This window comes from Podarcis liolepis (assembly GCF_965112155.1).
Source record: "Podarcis liolepis genome assembly, chromosome: 13".
NCBI classification, from domain to species: Eukaryota; Metazoa; Chordata; class Lepidosauria; order Squamata; family Lacertidae; genus Podarcis; species Podarcis liolepis.
Window position 1 is genome coordinate 4565335 of NC_139573.1, and position 20626 is coordinate 4585960.

General features: G+C 47.0%; 1 protein-coding gene across 2 annotated transcripts in view; it reads left to right on the forward strand.

Annotated features, from left to right (window-relative positions):
- Positions 1-20626, forward strand: part of EFNB3 (ephrin B3) — a 77471-nt gene continuing 56845 nt past the window's right edge. The window contains exon 1 of one of the 2 annotated variants that reach the window (XM_083472798.1): positions 1-449. In XM_083472798.1, coding sequence (XP_083328924.1) covers positions 331-449 — 119 coding nt within the window. In that variant the 5' untranslated portion in view covers positions 1-330. The remainder of the gene's footprint in view (positions 450-20626) is intronic. The other variant, XM_083472799.1, reaches the window with a different exon arrangement.

A 20626-nucleotide genomic window follows, 5' to 3' on the forward strand; every position in this document is an offset into this window, starting at 1 on the left:
TTTTTAAAAAAAACCACAACCTCTCTCTCCCTTTCTCTCTCGATCTCCTTTTTTTTAAACATGCAAAATAACAATATTATTAGTATTCTCTTTTGCGTGCGTCTGCGCTTTTAGCCCCGGTCTGTTTGCAAAAAAAAAAAAAGAGGAGTGCTGTTCTCTGTGTCTCTGCCGTTCTTGGATTTTTGTGTGTGTGCGCGAGAGAGAGATTGTCAAAGAAAGAAAACAAAGGAGAAGAAAGAGAGAAAAAGGGGGGGGGAGAGAAAAAAGACTGAAGGGGATTTGGTGCCCCCCTTCCTCCACAAAAAAAGGAGTTGTGCTTCTCTCGCAGTAATGGCCCCAGGAATCTCATGGGTTGGATTTTATACAGGTCTCCTGTTCGCTCTGCTAGAACTCTGGTTTATAGAAGGGCTCAGCTTGGAACCAATCTATTGGAACACCTCGAACAAAAAGTAAGTATTTTGGAGTGTGTGTGTGTATCTGTGGGTTGTGTTCCCTGCTTACGCACCGGGTCCAAAGTATGTCGTGTGCTGGGATGGCGTGGGGGGTATTGCACTGTGCAAATTCTCCTGGTGGGGTGTGCGCGCACAAGTTTGGCACAGGGTGGGGGGGGAATCTATGTGTGCATCATTTTATTTTTTTAAAGAAATGAAATCTTACTTGGATTCTTGAGTTGGCAAAATCCTGGACTCAAAAACCAGAGAATCTAGGGAAATGCAATATCCCTTGTGCTTTGGTGCGGGTAGTTGTGGTGGTCAGATTTCAAGGGAGTCCTTCTACAGAAGGCTAGTTTCACACCAGTTTCGCTCCAGCTCCTTCACATTTTTAATACATTCCCCTTTTGCAAACTTCGGGATCGTCCATTTCCTACTCCTGTGGGTTTCATCCGGCCGGGTTAGGAGGACAAGACTTGGAACTGGGTGAGAATTTGATTCTTGGGTTTGTATCAAGAGCTGTTTGTTTAAAAAATATATATACAGTATATCCAGAGTGAGGCAAGTTCTGATTCCAGTGTCTTCCTCTCCTTCAAGTGTGGTTTCCTTCTCTCTCCCTCCCCTCTTAGCCCTGAAGAGTTTATTTTGATAACTGACTCCAGCCTAGTTAGGGGGAGGTTGATGCCTGGCTCCCCAGGGTTTGGAAAGATAACTTGCATTTGAAAGTTCCAGCCACCCCTCTCTGCAAAATAGCACCACCAAAGAGTTGTCAGCTGTGTCGGTGTGTGTGTGTGTGTTTTGTGTTCTTAACACCCTGATGCTGAAACACATTTGCTCCTGGAAGTTAATTTCAGTGGAACTCCCCTAATTAAATATGGAATGTCAGCAATCCAGGAGGGTTTGCACCCTCTGTGCGCCGGGGATAACTTAAAAACCATGCTCATCTGTAATCTGAAGATTGAATGATGAGGCTTGTATGTGTTGCTGTGATGGCCTTTTTCTTTCATTTTGCAAAGCAGCTGCTGCAAGAGATTTTCTGCGCACTTGATGTTTGGTTCCATCATGGTTGTTGAAAAGGCACTGGGGCGTGTGGAGGTGTGTTGGTGTGCAAGCCTTGGCGCTTTCAACTTTTCTTGGCGATTTGGGTGGGTCTGTGCAGACTGGGTTCTGTAATTATCTGTGGTCCTCTTTTGTGTGCTCACATCCACTCCTGTCTCAGTCTCTCTTTCTCTTTGTATGTGTGGATTAAATGTTCAAAACGCACAAATCCTTTTGGGGGGGCGGGTGGGGGGCACTCTCCCCCCCCCCCGGCTTGGGAAGTTGTTCTGCGGTGCATTGAAAGGAAGTTCTTATGCGCTGCCCATTTTTGTAAAATCAGACACACTCTCTCCCTCCCAGATCACAGCTTTAATAGGTCAGACTAAAAACATACTTTTATTTCTTGCTCCTCTTTTCTCTGAGTTTCCAAAACTGGTCAGTTTCCCCCTTGAGCTCTTGAGATGGGATGAATACTTTCTCTCCCCCCCCCCCCTCTCTCTTCACTCACACACACACACACACACACACACACTGCTGCTTGAGTCCCAGAAACTGACTCCCATCTGTTAACAATTGTGGCTAAACCCCCAATAACTTCTGAAACCCTAGTCCTCCTTGCAAATTTTTTCTCTCTTCTCCTTAAGCAAGGAGGAGGTTGGATTGGAATAATTTACATAGGAGCTTGAGATTTAGCATCACATCATTTTTATTTTTTATTTTTGAAAAAAAGGAAAAAAACAACACAGTGTTGGGGAATTGGGGAGGGGGAATGGGGGCGGGGGGGAGAAAGAGAGAGGAAAGCAAGGCGGTTGTTTGTCAGAAAAATCTCTCTCTCTCGCACTTGGGGGGAAAAAACCTGTGATTCATAAGTGCTACAATTTGCGCTCTGTCGCCATGCGAGGCAGCGCTTCCTAGCAACAGAAATATATATTAGAACTTAATAGGCCTATTTGCCTAAATCATGGTGTGTGTGTGCATGTGCTTTTTTCTCTTTCTTTCTACCTTTTCTCTCACCTTAGAAATCTCCTACAAAGGGAGGAGGGGAAATTTATTTTTTTTAAAACATCACACATTTCCTCCCCCCCTCGCCCACTCCTTGATAAATGTGCACATCTGATCATCAAAACTCTGTTGGAAACAATCGAAAGGGACATTTACTTATTTAAAAATTGCACACCTGAGCAGAGGAGGCCTCCAGCCAGCCTCTCTCTTTTCTCTTGGTTTTGTGGCCACAATTCAGTGGGAAATTTCTCCAGCATAGAAGCCCCATAGGAATGAATGGGTTTGGCAAGAACACAGGCTGCCTCCTGCCCAAGGCCACGTTCAGGCCGGTGGGGCTAACACAGCAGAACTTTGCAAAAAAAAATTCAACATACAAACTGCTTCTTTCTTGTAGTTTTTAAAATTTATTCCTATTTGTGTCCCAGCAGAGGTATTCCCCCCAGTGTTGGAATCTCTCCTGTTTGGGGATTTTGGAGGGTGGAGGAGTGCCATTATTATTACTATTATTATTATTATTTTCCTGCAGATTTAGGTCTGAAAGGGGAAGGATGGGCCAGAGGAAAGAGTGGTCCAGGCAGCTTCAGCTAGTTAGAGTGGCCTAAAAAAATTAGGGAAGGGGGAGCGCTTCTCTCCACTGGAAAAATTGTGGGCAAAGGGGGGGGGGCATATCCTCAAGAAGCTCTGGTCTGTGGGGTGCCCGCGATTGTTTAAAACCAAGCAAGCGAAGGTTGTTTCTCAGAGGAAAAGTTGTTGTTTCCCGAGAACCCACACAGAGCAATCGCTTTTTAAATTGTCCTGCCCAACTCAGCAAAGATTGTGTGGCTTGAGCGTATATCTTTTCCTATCCATTTTGTGGCTGGGGGTTTCTCCTCCCCGCTCTCTTTAACTCATCTCAGGCCCCCTCCGAAGAAAGAGAGAGTTTAGCATGAGTTGTGCGTCTTTTTTTGTGACTCCTGCAGCCGCCACTTCTGGCGTGCGAGTTTGGTGTGAATCGGAATATTTGTGTTCGTGTCTGTTGTGCGTACCTGTTTGGTTCCCCTCCCAAGCCAGATGGCTGCAATAGATTAATCAACTTAGAAAGCTTTTTTAAAAAGTTGATTGATCTGCTGCCTCGGCTGTCTTAATGGCGCATGTTTGTTTGTGAGGAGGTGATACTGGTCCCGGCGTATGACTGCTGCAAAGGTCACGCAGATACATTAAAGGCAGGCTTTCCTTCCGGCAAGAGCTTTTGATTTTTAAATAGTTGCGTCCTTGCGTTTTCCTCCCATATCTCGGCGAGCTGAGGTTCCCGTAATGTGCAAATTTATTTAAATGCGACGAGTTAATGAGTCAATAAATTGGTTGACCGCCATATCAAAAAAGGTGAGGCGTCTTTTCAAAAGTAAAGGTTGCGATTCTTCCATCCTGGGGTCCGTCTCAGCCGGAAGGGTGTTTGTGGAGGGAGAGGGGGGAAAACACCCACCTGTGATGGTTATTGTGGCAAAAATAAATAAATTAATCGCGTACGTCTAAAAGGATGTGAGAGTTGAATGCAATATCTCCCCCTCCCTGGAGTTGCTCATCTATTCTTTATTATTATCATCTTTCTTTCCCAGTGAAAAAAAAAGGAGAGTGTGCTTTGCATTTCTTGCCTTCGCGATCAGATGGCAAACATTTTAGCCCCAGAGATGGGATGTCTTGTCCTCCAAGGGATCTGAATTCGTCCTCTTCTCGTTTCTCGCAACCCAGCCCTCTTTGAAATTCTGCCACACCCTGTAGACTTGGCTGAGATGGCTCTCAAGTGTCCTGGTGCCTCTGTGACACTACATCACATTGTGGATTGTGAACCCGCGGGTATCTCCTTTAATTCCCCTTCGTCCACACGGCTTTCTCCTCGAAATCCTGCTGTCCCCGCAACTTCCCTTTCCCCTAAATCCAGAGATTACCCATGCGACCGTTGTGGCTCTCTCCTATTCGGATTTTTCAAAACGTAGGGAATCTATGGATTTAGATAGCGGGACAGTGTTGGACGGCAGGAGTTGGAGGAGATATTAAGCCGAGATGTGGACGGGGCCCTTAATCTCTTTCAGGTGCCAATGTGCCTTTAAAGGTGTGAATCCTGTAAATGTAGAATCTGCTGCAGCCTGGTTTTGATCAGGTATGTTTCTACACCTGCCCTCGATGTTCATCTTTGTTGGCACCCATCTTGCCCCGAGAGTCAATGGAGTGTGCCTCTGGGGGTGAAGTCAAACTGCTACGTTTGCTTGTCCCCGGGGCTGCCCAGATGACAAGACCCCTCTCTTGGCTTCACTGATGTGGTCCAAAGGGAAGCAGAGAGCAAGATGTTTGACACCCGGAGTTGTATCTGTGCAGGCGCAGCGGACCAGAGGTACATGTCCATCACACATGACCACAGACCTACGGCCTGCCTCCGTGTCGGGTGGACGAGGTGTGTGACCTTCCAGATCATGTTGAACTGTAACTCCCATCATCCGTCACCGCTAGCCATGCTGGCAGGAACTGCTGTGGGTTAGCAGTCCAGAAAGCATCTGAAGAGAAGCTCCATCACTTCCTTGCCTTGCGCAGAAGGTGCTTTCATCCTCCAGCCGTGAAAGAAATTAGGCTGGACAGCTTGGTTGGTTAGAGTGGGGTGCCAATAATGCCAAGGTTGCAGGTTTGATCCCCGTATGGGACAGCTGTACATTCCTGCCTTGTAGGGGGTGATAATAATAATAATAATAATAATAATAATAATAATAATAATAATAGTAGTAATTATACCCCACCCATCTGGCTGGGTTTCTCCAGCCACTTTGGGTGGCTTCCAACAGAATATTAAAATACAATAACATTAAAAGCTTCCCTAAACAGGGCTGCCTTCAGATGTCTTCTAAAACTCTGGTAGTTGTTGTTCTCTTGGACATCTGATGGGAGGGCGTTCCACAGGGCGGGCGCCACTACCGAGAAGACCCTCTGCCTGGTTCCCTGTAACTTGGCTTCTCGCAGGGAGGGAACCGCCAGAAGGCCCTCGGAACTGGACCTCAGTGTCCGGGCTGAACGAGGGGGTGGAGATGCTCCTTCAGGTATACTGGGCCTTTGAGGCCGTTTAGGGCTTTCAAGGTCAGCACCAACGCTTTGAATTGTGCTCGGAAATGTCCTGGGAGCCAGTGTAGGTGTTTCAAGACCGGTGTTATGTGGTCTTGGCGGCCACTCCCAGTCACCAGTCCAGCTGCCGCATTCTGGATTAGTTGCAGTTTCCGGGTCACCTTCAAAGGTAGCCCCACGGAGAGCGCATTGCAGTAGTCCAAGCGGGAGATAACCAGAGCATGCACCACTCTGGCGCGACAGTCTGCGGTTGAACTAGAGCAGGCAGCCCCAACCTTCGGCCCTCCAGATGTTTTGGACTACATTCCCATCATCCCTGAGCACTGGTCCTGTTAGCTAGGGATCATGGGAGTTGTAGGCCAAAACATCTGGAGGGCTGCAGGTTGGGGATGCGTGGACCAGAGGATGCTCAGGGTCCCTCTGTGATTCTAAGTCCATCGCCCTCTCCCCTTTTCAGCTCTGGATTTAAGTCTTCCAGCTCTAACTCGGTGGCTCCGCCATTTCCACGGATCAAAACCCTCACTTCCCCCGGAAGCGTGAGCGATGGAAGCATTGTGAAGGGGAAAAGCCCTTTGGCTGCCCCGACAATGAATATTTAAGCCGGCGAAAGTACGCAGAGACGTTCTGTGTGCATTGCAGTGGGAGGCTGTGCGTCGTTCTAATCTGCGGCTCGGATGTGTTTGGGCAACGGATTTCTATTTTTCCCGAAAAGAATTGTTTCGTTCTTTTATTTATTGAAGTGGGCTGCTTTGGGAGGCCTTAGGACCTGAAAGGCAGCGGGCAAATTTCGGGTGTGTGTGTGTGTCTGTGTGTGTGAGACCAGCACATTAGTCGCATCAATGTCCAAAACGCTTTCAAGCAAAGTTGTCCTGGTGTTGATTTCTCTGCCGTGGCCACAGCTTGTCCCATGTTTTGACCCGCTGCCCAGTGGAGCAGTTAACTAGTTTTTTTAGGTTCTGTTTTAATGGAAAGCTCCCCTCTTTAGGTTGGGGGTTGTTTCCACCTCTTTCATAACATAGTGAGCCCCACTCTGCTGCGGTTGGGGACCCCCCCAAAGTCCTGCCCTCATGACACAACATGATGGCACAAACAGCCTGGGAACTGCAGGCTTCTTCACTTTTTACAGGCCGGATTCTGCGATTGCAGCAATAGGAAAGACCGTGGCTCTATGGCCCAGGGGTCAGCAAACTTTGTCAGCAGGGGGCCGGTCCACTGTCCCTCAGATCTTGTGGGGGGCCGGACTGTATTTTGAAAAAATAATAAAGAACGAATTCCTATGCCCCACAAATAACCCAGAGATGCATTTTAGATAAAAGGACACATTCTACTCATGTAAAAACATGCTGATTTGTGGACTGTCCGCACACCGGATTTAGAAGGCGATTGGGCCGGATCCGGCCCCCGGGCTTTAGTTTGCCTACCCATGCTCTATGGCAGTCCAGAAAGCTCAGACATTAAATTCCTGATATCTCTGATGTCAGAAAGCAAGCGATGCAAAAGACCTTTCTCGGTCCAAGACCCTGGCAGACCACTGGGCTTGATAGGGAAGGGGTTGCCCTGACGAAGAACATCTGTTTTTCGTCTCCAAAAGTTGCTGGGTTCAATCCCCGGCAGGTAGGGCTGGGAATGTCTCCTTCCTGAAACCTTGCCAGGCAATGACTGAGCTAAGATCTAACTCGGTGTATAAGGCAGTTTTTCCACGTAGAAAACTGGCCTGGTGGAAGGCGATTCCTGAGCTCTGCGGATGAAGGGCAATATACATATTTAATAAATAAAAATACTTGCGGGGCACACTTCTTTTGGGACGTGCGCCTCACGTTTGGGACGTTGCTTTACGTTGCGTTGCAAGCTGTGTTTTTGCGACAGGGTAGCTGTCTGATACGACTGCCTCTCCCCCGGTGAGAAAAGTTGTGTGGCTTTTTGGGCCACAAGCCGCGATCAACTTATACAGTACGGCTGCATCTTGCGCATGGGTTCAGTTCCAAGGGTTCCATGCATACACGAAAATCATGTGCACCCGAAATCTTGGAGCTCTCCTGCAGCTAACAGGTATGGGGAGGAGAGGGGGATTTGCCTAGCAAGCAAGGCGGAGAGCTAAAAAGCTCTTTTTGTGCTGGGTAACCCAAGGGGATGACTCCGTACAAAAATAATTTTTAAGTTCTCTGCTTTGCTTGGATTTGACTTGCGCCGTTTCCACCAGCTGCACAGGGTTGAAATTGCGCAAGTTTAAAATGTGCGTTAGAGGTGGTCGTACGGTGCTGTGGATTTATCTGAGCTCTGGCGCGCTAATTTGGATTAAAAACTTTGCAGGAGTTCTCGTACCCCTTGCCCTGGGGGAGTGTCTCGCGTGACGCTCTGCTCAGTTGCGTCAACTTTAGCCTGCACCCAAGAAGTGTGTACACACTGAGAAGTCGTTCGGTCTGCTCATCCTATCTGGCAATGATATTTCTTTCTGAAAAGATTGTGTTGGCTTCTCTCTTCTTTCCTGTTATCACAGGTAGGGCAGATCCACATCAGAAGCGGGCGGGCGGTTGTTCAGGATCTACTGGTAAATCGTCTCCGAATGATTTATAGTAGATCGTCCGGGGTTTTTTGACTCCCTGTTTAATGCTTCTCAGCAACTGAGGAACACCTTTTCTGCCTTAAACGAAGCTGCTGAAACGTTGAAAACTTGGGAAGAGCCAAGAGTGGACTTTTGTTATGTGAGCTCGGTTCTGTTCCGGTGCGGAGAACAAATGTGCTCCCAGGTTCTCGCTATTTCCAGGTGGGATTTAATTCCGGAAATTCTGGCCTAGGAGTTGCAGTTGCCTGGGATGTGCTGTGCAACAAACTCTCTTCCCCAGAAGACCAGACTTTTTAGCGATAAGGAAAGTTATACTGGAAAGTGTCGGATAATAACACTTGCTCCGGTGCCACATGGTCTAACCTCCCTGAAAACAGATTGTGATGAATGCTAAATAAAAGGGAGGCTCCTGTAAGGTTCGAATGTACTCTGAATTCTGCTTTTTGCATGTGACTCTGGTTGACAGATCTTTGGGTCCCCGTAAAAAGCAAAGTAGATCTGACAGACTTAAATTCTACCCACCCCTAATCTACGCAACAAACTTGCATATCTGTTTTTGGTTACCGGTTTTTGCCTGCTGGGTTTTCCCCCTGCCCACCCTGAAAGGATCTTGGGAACTGTAGTTTTGGTGGCGATGCCAAGACCTCAAAGAAATTCTCAACCTCCTTCGCACAGTTTCCTGGAGAGAGAACGCCTGACTCCTGAACCATTTTGAAAGCTGTTGCGTGCAGATGGATTCAGCCGGAGTGTCAGACAGCAAAAGGCTGCTAGCCTGACCCAACGCGCAGCCTGTTTTTTTGGCCTATAGGAGGGCATCGGTAGATGTGTAAAAGATCTGGGAGGATTTGAGATTTTGCATTAAAATGTTTTCTCCCCGTTGGTTATCTGAGAATAAGCCCTGCTGCAGGCCTGCTCATTTATTCACAAAAGTATTTATATACCATCTCGTGTGCAATATCAGTGGGGTGTAAGACAGTGGATACTTTAATATAATAAAAAAGACAAAATACCATACAGATATTAGACAGTTCCAAACGATCATTTAGAATGACGGGCCAGTCATAAGAAAAATTAAACAGATCAGGCCCGTTGGCATAAAAAGGTATTCATGAGATACCCAAAAGTCTGAGGTGAGGGTGACTAACGAATCTCCGCTGTGTTGTTGTTTTTAATTATATCCTGCCCTTTCCCTAGGGTGGGACTCAAGGCGTCTTACGCAAATTAAAACACAGATAAAACACAGAAGGCTATGAACGCATAAAAGATAATAGTTAAAAGGCAAAGAAACAACAATAAAAATGAATTTATTGAACTACAAATAGTATAGTAAAAAAAACAGCACAGCACTCTTTAAAAAGCCCTTTCCTTTAAAAAACAAAACTGTCAGTCCCCCAAAGCCAGTCAGAATAAAAGTCTTTTGTTGTCCTGCCGGCGGAAGGGCAGCAAAGAGGGAGCCTGTCTGGCTTCTCTAAGCAGTGAGTTCCAAAGTTGCCTGGGAGCAGCCACCACCAAGAAGACCCTGCCCCGCGTCCCTGTGAGGGTGGCGGGAGCGAGAGAAAAGCCTGCCCCAAAGATCCCAGAGCCCAGGCAGATTCAAAGGGGAGAATACGGCCCTTGAGACAGTCAGCGCCTAAGCCAGATAGGGATTTATAACTCATAACCGTCCGTGTGAATTGTGAGCAGTGTCCATCTCTGTTTTAAGGCGGTTTGGAAGCCACGTTGGCGGCGGCTGAGGAGCGAGGCCTTTGGGTCCTAGTGGGTAGCTCCGTGAAGACGCCAACGCTCTGCGTGGCGGCAGCTAGGGAAGAAGCAAATTGGGCACGAGGAATCGCGATCTGCAAATAAAAACAATAATAGAGCGTAATGCCGTCATGTGTGAACCTATGGGATGACCGCGCTTGGGACGCCATGTATAGTTCTGGTCACCCCAGAGAAAAGTTTCCTCCCTCTCTCACAATCCTAGAACCCAGGGCTGTTTGGTGCAGCTGGGTAGGGGAAGGCGAAAGAAAGACCTTGTCACGCCGCGTCGTCCAAACGGTGGGCTACACTCCTGCAAGTGACAGGCGCCATCTTGGAAGGCTTTGCAAAAGGATTAGGCGGGTTCCCGGAGGACGGAGGCTGTCTGTGGTTGCTAGGCCGTGTTTTCCCTCCATCGTTTGTTGGAAACCTCGAGAGGGGAGAGTCCTGCTTGCGGTCTTCCAAAAAGAACAGGACGCTGGGCTCGATGGACCTTGGCCCTGACCCAGCAGGGCTTTCTGCTTACGTTCACACATGCACGCCGACACTTGAGATCCTTGCGTCATACTAAGGGGATACTAAGACGGATACTAAGGGGGCCTAACTTGAGCCGCGGACTCTGGGGGGATGTCCTGGCGGAAAGGGCGCATGTTCCCGTCAGCCTGTCTGCTTTTGCCTCGGTTTCCCCCGCAGGAAACAACCGCAGCCTTCATCTCAGGGGCGTTGCCTCTTGCGACGAGGACCGTAAACAAACGCCGGCAATGTTTCCTAACCTCTCCGCATGGAAAGGAGTCCGCTTGCAAGTTTTACGCGGAGATTTTCCGCCGCCGCCGCGGCCTTCCTGCGTAACCCGCAAGCCCCCTCGCCGAAGCTGACCCAATAAAAGCGATCTGCTTACCTGTTTCGGTTTGGCAGCTGTAAAAACCAGCAGTCAGTCTGGGTGTAGCTTTGACGGCTTGGCTCCTTGTAAAATATTTTCTTCCTCTTGACACCTGGGGAGTTGCCTGTGATTCCTTGGCAAACAGATGTCAAATTGTTTAAGGCGTTTTTTGTCTTTATCTCCTGTCAGGCAATTCGGCATGAAGAATATATTCTTCCCGTTTGCCACTAGGAAACGCCACCCCTTTGCCGAAAATGTGACATTTATGATAGGTAAGAATCTCACATCTCGAGTGCTTCTGTGGAGTCAGTCTGGCACTCGTTTTGATTTTTCTCTCTCCCCCCCGTTTTTTTTTTTAAACTGGTGCATCCAGGTTTTATCCTTCCTTGCAAATGAAAAACCAGCCGATCTGAAGTCACTTGACATTGTCCCTTACGGGGGCTTGTGGCCTTGATGGTCCTTGGTCCCGTCCCCCGTCCCCCCCCCCCCGAAACCGCGTGTGGCAAACTGTAATCTGTTTCTGATTGTAGCCTTTATACTCTTTTGTCTTGCCGAGTAATCTTGTGGAGAGGATTTGGGGCGTTGAGGGGTCCTGCCCTCGCTTCTGCGGCAAGGCCCGGTTGGATGACCTTGATGGTCTTCTGCAGAGATGTAATTGCACAACGTGGTACTTTTCCTTCAGAAGCCTATCATTTCAGAGGAGGCATTGCGTGCTAGTGATTTCTTTTCCCTTCCTTTGGAAAAAAGAGAGACTTTTGTGTGTGTGTACGCACCATACATTTAAAGCACGTCCCCACTCCTTTGCAAAGAATCTTGGGAAATGTAGCTCTGTGAGGTGTAAACTATAGTTTCCAGGATTCCCCGAGGGAAAGACACACTTTAATGGTATTGTGTGTGTGTGTCTGTGTGTATGTGTCTATATAGTCATACCTCAGGAGGAATACACTGCAGCTTAAATATTTTCGGGTTGCGCTCCACGGCGACCCGGAAGTAACAGAGCGCGTCACTTCCGGGTTTCGCCACTCGCACATGCGCAGACGCTCAAAATGAGGTCACGCGCATGCATGGAAGCGGCGAAACACGACCCGCAGACACACAGTCGCATCTTATGTTCGCTTCAGGATGCGAACGGGGCTCCGGAACGGATCCCGTTCGCAACCAGAGGTACCACTGTATTCCACTTTTACTTCCAAGGAGGTTCGCCTTGTTTTCCTCCTCTGCATTTTCTCTTCACATCAACCCTGCAAGGTGGGTGAGGCCGTGCGTGGCCCCAGGTCATCCAGTGAGCCTTATGGCTGAGCGCGGGTTCAAACCTGGTTGCCAAGTCCGCTCTGCCCGGGGGTGATTCCCAGACCATGCAGATGGATGGCACAAGAGTCCCTTTGATCATGTGCAAAGTGCCTTTTCCTCGTGACCGGTTTTCGCGACCGGTGCGTGATGCCACAAGGAATAATGCTGAACGCTGAAGCCCAGCCTGATTTCCTCTCTTGCCTCTCAGAAGTCTGGAATTATTCCAAAACCATTCCCGGTTTTATGCACTTCAGACCCACTGCCTCAACACCATCGCCACAGCCGCCTTCAAGTCCCTCAGGCCGTTTGGGATAAACGAGATATTTTAAAATTAAAGTGATGCCTTTTTTCTCTCTGGAGCAACAAACTGAACCAAACCGGGGTTTTCTGCCTCCTCGTTTTAAACAAATAAACAAATCTCCCGAATTTCGACACTGAATCTCTCAAATGTGTTTTTGGGGCGGATGCACAGATGTTTATGCGGCAAAAAAGTTGCTGTTGTTTTGCAGGCCCTCCGAGTGCCTTCCGGAAGGTTCCGTTTTGTTGTAGGCGTAAGGAAACATCTTTTACAAATTCATATTTCCACATTGCTTATTAACGGTTGCAACATTGAGGGGCAGATCCCGGTATGCATATGCATACGTGCCATTGCCAAATATTACATTGGAACAAAGTGTTAATGTTAACGATTGCGCAGCAGCCCCAGCCCAGAAAAAATCCATCCGTCTTGAAACCCATGCGAATTCAGATGGGGGTGGTGTTGACAGCTATATCGCTGATTCTGATACCCAGATTCCCATATATTTTTCACTAGCTATGATCAGTGAGGCAGTACCATTAATCAACGAATGTTTTAATCACGGGTTAAAACTTTGCTGCCGGATAGTTCTATTAGCTAATCAATCAAAAGCTTGGTTGTTGTTGTTTAGTCTTGTCCGACTCTTCGTGACCCCCTGGACCAGAGCACGCCAGGCCCTCCTGTCTTCCACTGCCTCCCGCAGTTTGGTCAAATTCATGCTGGTAGCTTCGAGAACACTGTCCCACCATCTCGTCCTCCATCGTCCCCTTCTCCTTGTGCCCTCCATCTTTCCCAACATCAGGGTCTTTTCCAGGAAGTCTTCTCTTCTCATGAGGTGGCCAAAGTCTTGGAGCCTCAACTTCAGGATACGTCCTTCCAGTGAGCACTCAGGGCTGATTTCCTTCAGAATGGATAGGTTTGATCTTCTTGCAGTCCATGGGACTCTCAAGAGTCTCCTCCAGCACCAGAATTCAAAAGCATCCATTCTTCGGCGATCAGCCTTCTTTATGGTCCAGCTCTCACTTCCATACATCACTACGGGGAAAACCATAGCTTTAACTATACGGACCTTTGTCGGCAAGGTGGTGTCGGCAAGGTGCTTTTTAAGTGATGTCTCTGCTTTTTAAGATGCTGTCTAGGTTTGTCATCGCTTTTCTCCCAAGAAGCAGGCGTCTTTTAATTTCGTGACTGCTATCACCATCTGCAGTGATCATGGAGCCCAAGAAAGTAAAATCTCTCACTGCCTCCATTTCTTCCCCTTCTATTTGCCAGGAGGTGATGGGACCAGTGGCCATGATCTTAGGTTTTTTTTAATGTTGAGCTTCAGACCATAATTTGCACTCTCCTCTTTCACCCTCATTAAGAGGTTCTTTAATTCCTCCTCAAATCGAAAGCTAGATAAGCCTAAATTTACTTTTTAAAAAACAACAACTGCAAAACACCTTGTTTGACCATCTTCTGTGCAGACAGGGATATGGGTTGTAAACAAGGCTCTGGAAGTGATCTATTGTACACAAGGCCTCTGGTTCTCTTTCTTGTTTCTGACTGATCATCAGGCTCACAAAAAACCCCCACACCCAGCTAGGAAACCCAGAAGGTGCAATTCCTCAGGATCCTGATTATATTTTGGGGCGAGGGTTCCCATGGACTGAGCATCATCCAGGTGTGTCTGTGATTGTTCTTAGCTGAGCAGGGTGGGCCAGAAGTGATGGGAATCATAGAATAGAATAGAATCATAGAATCATAGAGTTGGAAGAGACCACAAGGGCCATCGAGTCCAACCCCCTGCCAAGCAGGAAACACCATCAGAGCACTCCTGACATATGGTTGTCAAGCCTCTGCTTAAAGACCTCCAAAGTAGGAGACTCCACTACGCTCCTTGGCAGCAAATTCCACTGTCAAACAGCTCTTACTGTCAGGAAGTTCTTCCTAATGTTTAGGTGGAATCTTCTTTCTTGTAGTTTGGATCCATTGCTCCGTGTCCGCTTCTCTGGAGCAGCAGAAAACAACCTTTCCCCCTCCTCTATGTGACATCCTTTTATATATTTGAACATGCCTATCATATCACCCCTTAACCTCCTCTTCTCCAGGCTAAACATGCCCAGCTCCCTTAGCCGTTCCTCATAAGGCATCGTTTCCAGGCCTTTGACCATTTTGGTTGCCCTCCTCTGGACACGTTCCAGTTTGTCAGTGTCCTTCTTGAACTGTGGTGCCCAGAACTGGACACAGTACTCCAGGCAGCCTGGTACCCAGATGTCCAGTCTTGGTTCCATCTTGATGCCGTACGATTTTTATTTGTATTTTCATTGCTCCTTTCTCTCTCCCCCCCCCCTTATCTGTTGCATTTCACTGTACTTCAGCTTGAATTCCGTAGACTTGTTCTTAACGCAGTAAAATGCAATGGATAAGAAATAAAGGAAGCAATGAATGTTCAATCGGAAACCCGGAAGCATCTGGCACAGAGGGAAAGAGGGGAGAAATCATTAACTTGGTCCACTGAGATCCTTGGAAAATCCTGCCTCTCGTCCATCTGAAATTTGGGGGTTTGCCATTATCCTTCGCCCTGGAGACCAACCGCATCTTCCTTTAAGACGAGACCTTTCGTGTTTGCGAAGATTGCTATCGTGTTCCCTCATGGCCTTCCCAACCCCAAACTAAACCACTCCAGCTCCTTTGAACTTTCCTAGATATTTTCTTCCCCAGGCCTCAAAAAGCATTTTGGGGCGTCTAGGATCTCCCCCACTATTTTTCACAAGGGATCGTAAGCGAGGGCGTTATCTTGGGAGAGAGGGCAGTTTGCCGGCTGGGGCAAGTCTTTTGCAGCTGTTTTTCACGGCGGGGCTAGTGGAATTAAATTCTTACTGCTTTCTAGGGATAAAGCAGGTTTCTTGTTTTTTTGGGTGGTGTTTTTTTTGCAAATCGACCCGATGTATTCCGGCAGATTTTCATAAAAAGTGTGCATGTGGTTTTGTGGCAGCTTTCACAGGGCAGTTTTGCTATAAACCTCTAAGAACACAAGAAGAGGAGGCCCAATGGCCCATCATAGTCCAGCAACCTGTTCTCTCATAGTGGCCAACCAGGTGTCCATGGTGGGAACCCCATGAGCAGGATTTGAACACAAGACCCCTCTCTCTTCCTGTGGTTTCCAGCAACTGCTGTTCAGAAGCATTGCTGCCTTCAGCCGTGGAAGAAGAGCCTAACCTGGAGTATAGCATCTAGATCAAGGGAAGTAATAGTGCCACTGTATTCTGCTCTGGTCAGACCTCACCTGGAGTACTGTGTCCAGTTCTGGGCACCACAATTCAAGAAGGACACTGACAAGCTGGAACGTGTCCAGAGGAGGGCAACCAAAATGGTCAAAGGCCTGGAAACGATGCCTTATGAGGAACGGCTAAGGGAGCTGGGCATGTTTAGCCTGGAGAAGAGGAGGTTAAGGGGTGATATGATAGCCATGTTCAAATATAGAAAAGGATGTCACATAGAGGAGGGAGAAAGGTTGTTTTCTGCTGCTCCAGAGAAGAGGACACGGAGCAATGGATCCAAACTACAAGAAAGAAGATTCCACCTAAACATTAGGAAGAACTTCCTGACAGTAAGAGCTGTTTGACAGTGGAATTTGCTGCCCAGGAGTGTGGTGGAGTCTCCTACTTTGGAGGTCTTTAAGCAGAGGCTTGACAACCATATGTCAGGAGTGCTCTGATGGTGTTTCCTGCTTGGCAGGGGGTTGGACTCGATGGCCCTTGTGGTCTCTTCCAACTCTAGGATTCTATGATTCTAACCATTGTGGCTTGTAGCCCCCCGTAGCCCTTTCTTCCATGAATTTGTAAAATCCTCTGTTAAAGCTAGCCGGTTTGCTGCCCATTGCTACTTCCTGTGCGAGTGAGTCCAATAGTTTAACACAGCTAATCCTCTGAGCAGGGTTTACATTGGATACGACCCCTGGTACTGTTCCTTCATACAAATCTATTTATTTTTATTTTTTCAAAAAAAAATTATTAGTTTTCCAAATTTATAACAAACATATCCACAAACATAAAAAGAAAACATCAAACAAACAAACATATATCCTGGCTGTAGAAATTCCACTTTTGTTATCGTTGTTAAGTGACTTTCCTCAAATCCCCCTGGCTGAATTTCCATATAAATCATTCTAGCAGTTTTCCAAAACTGATTTCTCATAAAATTTACTTAGTCCATTAACATCTATCTTTCTTTTCATTTTAACTTTTATCCATAGTATTCTACAACATCACCTATTTAAATCCTAGGCCAATCTGATACTCGCAAGTAATTCTATTTAAGTTATCTACACATATATAGCTAAATAGTCTTTGAATTTCTTCCATTCCTCTTGATACTCCTCCTCCTTCGGGTCGCGGATTCTTCTGGTCAGGTCGGTCCTTCATGCAAATTTAGGGCAGTATCCACATGACACGATCGTCATCTGAATGCTGAACCCGTGTCATCTTCTCATTTCTTCTTCTTTTGCGATCCCTCGTAGCTGAGTAAGATTGTCTTCCATAAACATGGTTTTAACAATGAGTACGTAAGTGACTGTGGAAGCCAATTCTGGACCCACATGTCCTTCCACAGTGGGGACATTGGTTCCCAGGCGGGAGTTGGTCATGGTGTGGATTTGCCAAGCGTGCCTTCCTCTTAGCGCGTTCCTCCCTTGCGTCCTGAGTTCGAGTGTCTTCAAAGCCCACGACACCTTTGGTCAAGGCTGTTCTCCAACTGGAGCGCTCGCAGGCCAGTGTTTCCCAATTGTCAGTGTTTATACTACAATTTTTAAGGTTTGCTTTGAGGCAGTCTTTGAACCTCTTTTGTTGACCATTACGCTTTCCATTTCTGAGCTCAGTTCATTCTCATTTACTTACCACTTCCATGGAATATCATCCAGTAAGTTGAAACAAAGGCCCTGCAGAAACCATCAGTCTGGTTTAAACTGGGGGCAGCAGAGCAGAGAATATGGGATGGGGCCTTCGGATGAGGACAGTGTTATGCAGACATTGAGAACTACTTGCATGCATAAGCAGCACAGTCCATTACTATTATTATTATTATTATTATTATTATTATTATTATTATGTGGTATACCACATCCTAGGTATACCTGCCAACCTAGCAGTTCGAAATCACGTCAAAGTGCAAGTAGATCAATAGGTACCTCTCTGGCGGGAAGGTAAACAGCGTTTCCGTGCGCTGCTCTGGTTCGCCAGAAGCGGCTTAGTCATGCTGGCCACGTGACCTGGAAGCTGAATGCCGGCTCCCTCGGCCAGTAAAGCGAGATGAGTGCTGTAACCCCAGAGTCAGCCACGACTGGACCTAATGGTCAGGGGTCCCTTTACCTTTATAATACATATCTCAGGGTGGTTCATAATTAAAATTCCAAACGAAAACCACAAAATGCATTGTAGAAATAACAGCAGCAGCAGCAGCAGCAAGAACAACAACAAACCAATACCCTTCCCTGAAACCAGGGATAGAAATTAGCCCAGGCTCCAGGGGCGAATGGGTCCATTTGCGACCGCGTGGAGATCCCTGGATACCAGGTTGGCAGCTGGGCAAAGCAAAATGTCCCTTAAGAGAAGAAGGCTCTGAAATATTTCTCTTGGAAGTTTGAATTTGTTTTATTCTGTGTTCTTTTATTTGATGTTCCTCCGTGTTGTAAACCGCTTTGAGGTTTGTGTTTTTTAAAGCGGTATAGAAACGAAATGAACAGCAACAAACGACAAATTTCATGGTGGGTGGGGGGAAGAAAACGGCGCCTAGACAGCGCACTGTGGCGGCCGAAACCTAAATTTAAGGTGTCATTTGGCATTGGATGTTGATCGTGAGTCCGTGATAAACTTCCATGAAGGGCCTGGCAAGAACCTTCAGTGCCATAATATTGCATTAACTCTGTTCAGAAGCGCAACATTTCCTCCTGTTAAAAAGATAGTTTGCCATCTCCCCCCTCTGCGTTTGTTTCCCCCCAAAAAACTTTACTGATTTTCCAAAATTTTAAACAAACAAACAAACAAACATAAATCGTAACTGAACTTGGTCCGATCTTAGTAACATTGTTAAATGATTTCCTCAAATTCCCTTGACTGAATTTCATTATACAGTGGTGCCTCGCAAGACGAAATTAATTCGTTCCGCGAGCTTTTTCATCTAGTGAATTTTTCGTCTTGCGAAGCACGGTGTCGGGAAAGTTTTGGAAAAGCTTCAAAAATCACCAAAGTCTTCAAAAACCTCAAAAAAGGCTACCACACCGCGTTCTATCAGTTGTTCCTCGAAGTCAAGTCGCAACTGTATTAACGGTGTTAAGAAAAAGGAAACAAACTTGCAAGACGTTTCCGTCTTGCGAAGCAAGCCCATAGGGAAATTCGTCTTGCGAAGCAGCTCAAAAAACGCAAAACCCTTTCGTCTAGCGAGGCATTCGTCTAGTGAGGCATTCGTCTTGCGGGGCACCACTGTATATCATTGTAGCGGTTTTCCAAAATAAAGTCTCATAAAATTTACCACTTCTGCTTTTTTTGGGGGGGGGTAATAATAATAATAATAATAATAATAATAATAATAATAATAATAATAATTTTTTATTTATATCCCGCCCTCCCCAGCCGAAGCTGGGCTCAGGATGGCTAACAACAATAAAATAAGACAACATTTTAAAATAATTTCATTAAAAAAATTAATTCAAATCAAATTGATGGCAACCATTGGGTAGAGTTCTGTGAAGATTGCCAAAGGAGGGGGTCAGGCTGTGCCCTGGCCAAAGGCTTGGCGGAACAGCTCAGTCTTGCAGGCCCTGCAGGAAGATGTCAAGTCCCGCAAGGTCCTAATCTCTTGACCAGGGATGTTCCTTTTGTGGCACCCACAACTGTGATGGCGCATAGCACCACATTGCACCTGATAAGCCCCAGAATCTCTCTTGCAATACCCCTGAATTTAGGTTTCTCCCCCTTTTCCTTCTTCCCCTAAATTGAGTTTGCAACCCCCCCCCCCAATCTGCACCGCTCCCCGCCGAACGAGACCTTTTAAAAGCTCGTAGCGCAATGAGCTCTGTGGTGGTTAATGATGGCTGGGGAGAGCAATAAGGCGCTTTTCAGGTGGGGCACATCTGCTTACAGGTGTTGCAGAATAGCGCATGAAGCTTCGGCATGTGACCGTAAATCCACCTTCCTGTTCGGCCCTCGACTGCTTTTAAAAACTGGTTTCCTGCCCATTTTGAAAACCGCATTACATTAATTCCTCCCCACCCCCACCCCCCGTGCACACAAACGGTGAAAAAAAACAGAAAAAGAACCGGGGGGGGGGGAGCAACAAGGTCCTTTTTTGTATTGTGGTTCTTTCAGACGCTGCTTTTTTTGTTGTTCCATGGTACAGATTTGGTTTATGGGGCTAACATTTTTGGTTCTCGTCGGTGTTTTTTGGCTAGGCACCGAATGGAAATTGTGACGACTATAGATGATCTACAAAGAGTTTTGGGTTTGGCTTTTTTTAAAAGGGGGGGTCATTTTTCTCTCCTTTGTGAGAGCGACGCTCATGTCCTTTCCACTGCCGTGTGCGCACTTAAATATCTGCTGATGCGGCCCAGTAAATCCCAGCTTTCTCCTTTTATTAAAATCGACAGTTCTGTGTCCCGGAGCCAGGACAGGCTGAGCTGCCTTGGCAGCGAAGTCTCCAAAGACTCCTCTGCTTACGACGTCGAAATTCCCGATAAAATTAAGGAGCAAATAATTGCACGCCCCTAATCGGACTCCGCAAGGGTGTCGCCGGTGTGACCTTCACGCTGTGCAGCGATGGCCGGACCGCCGGCGAAGAAGGAAACCTCCCTTGTACCAGGTCTCCATCACCTTTGAACCTGATCTAGCATAGCTGTTGACCAGGCAAGGTTCCAAGTGATATCTTGTCTCCTGATAATAAATAAAAGTCTTGACTTCGGGACTAAGATGGGCCGATCGGTCAGTTTCAGTTTCTCTCAGGCTCCTAAGTTTCTGAGTCCCAGATCTCCACATTTCCAAATCAGTATGCAACTTTAAAAAATAAATAAATTCAACAGATGTGTTTTAGCGCTGATTTTTTCCGATGCGCGTCATTTGCACTAATGCGTTTATTTAATGCAATATAATGTACCGTATTTTTCGCTCTATAAGACGCACCAGACCACAAGACACACCTAGTTTTTGGAGGAGGAAAACAAGAAAAAAAATATTCTGAATCTCAGAAGCCAGAACAGCAAGAGGGATCGCTGCGCAGTGAAAGCAGCAATCCCTTTTGCTGTTCTGGCCTCTGGGATAGTTGCGCAGCCTGCA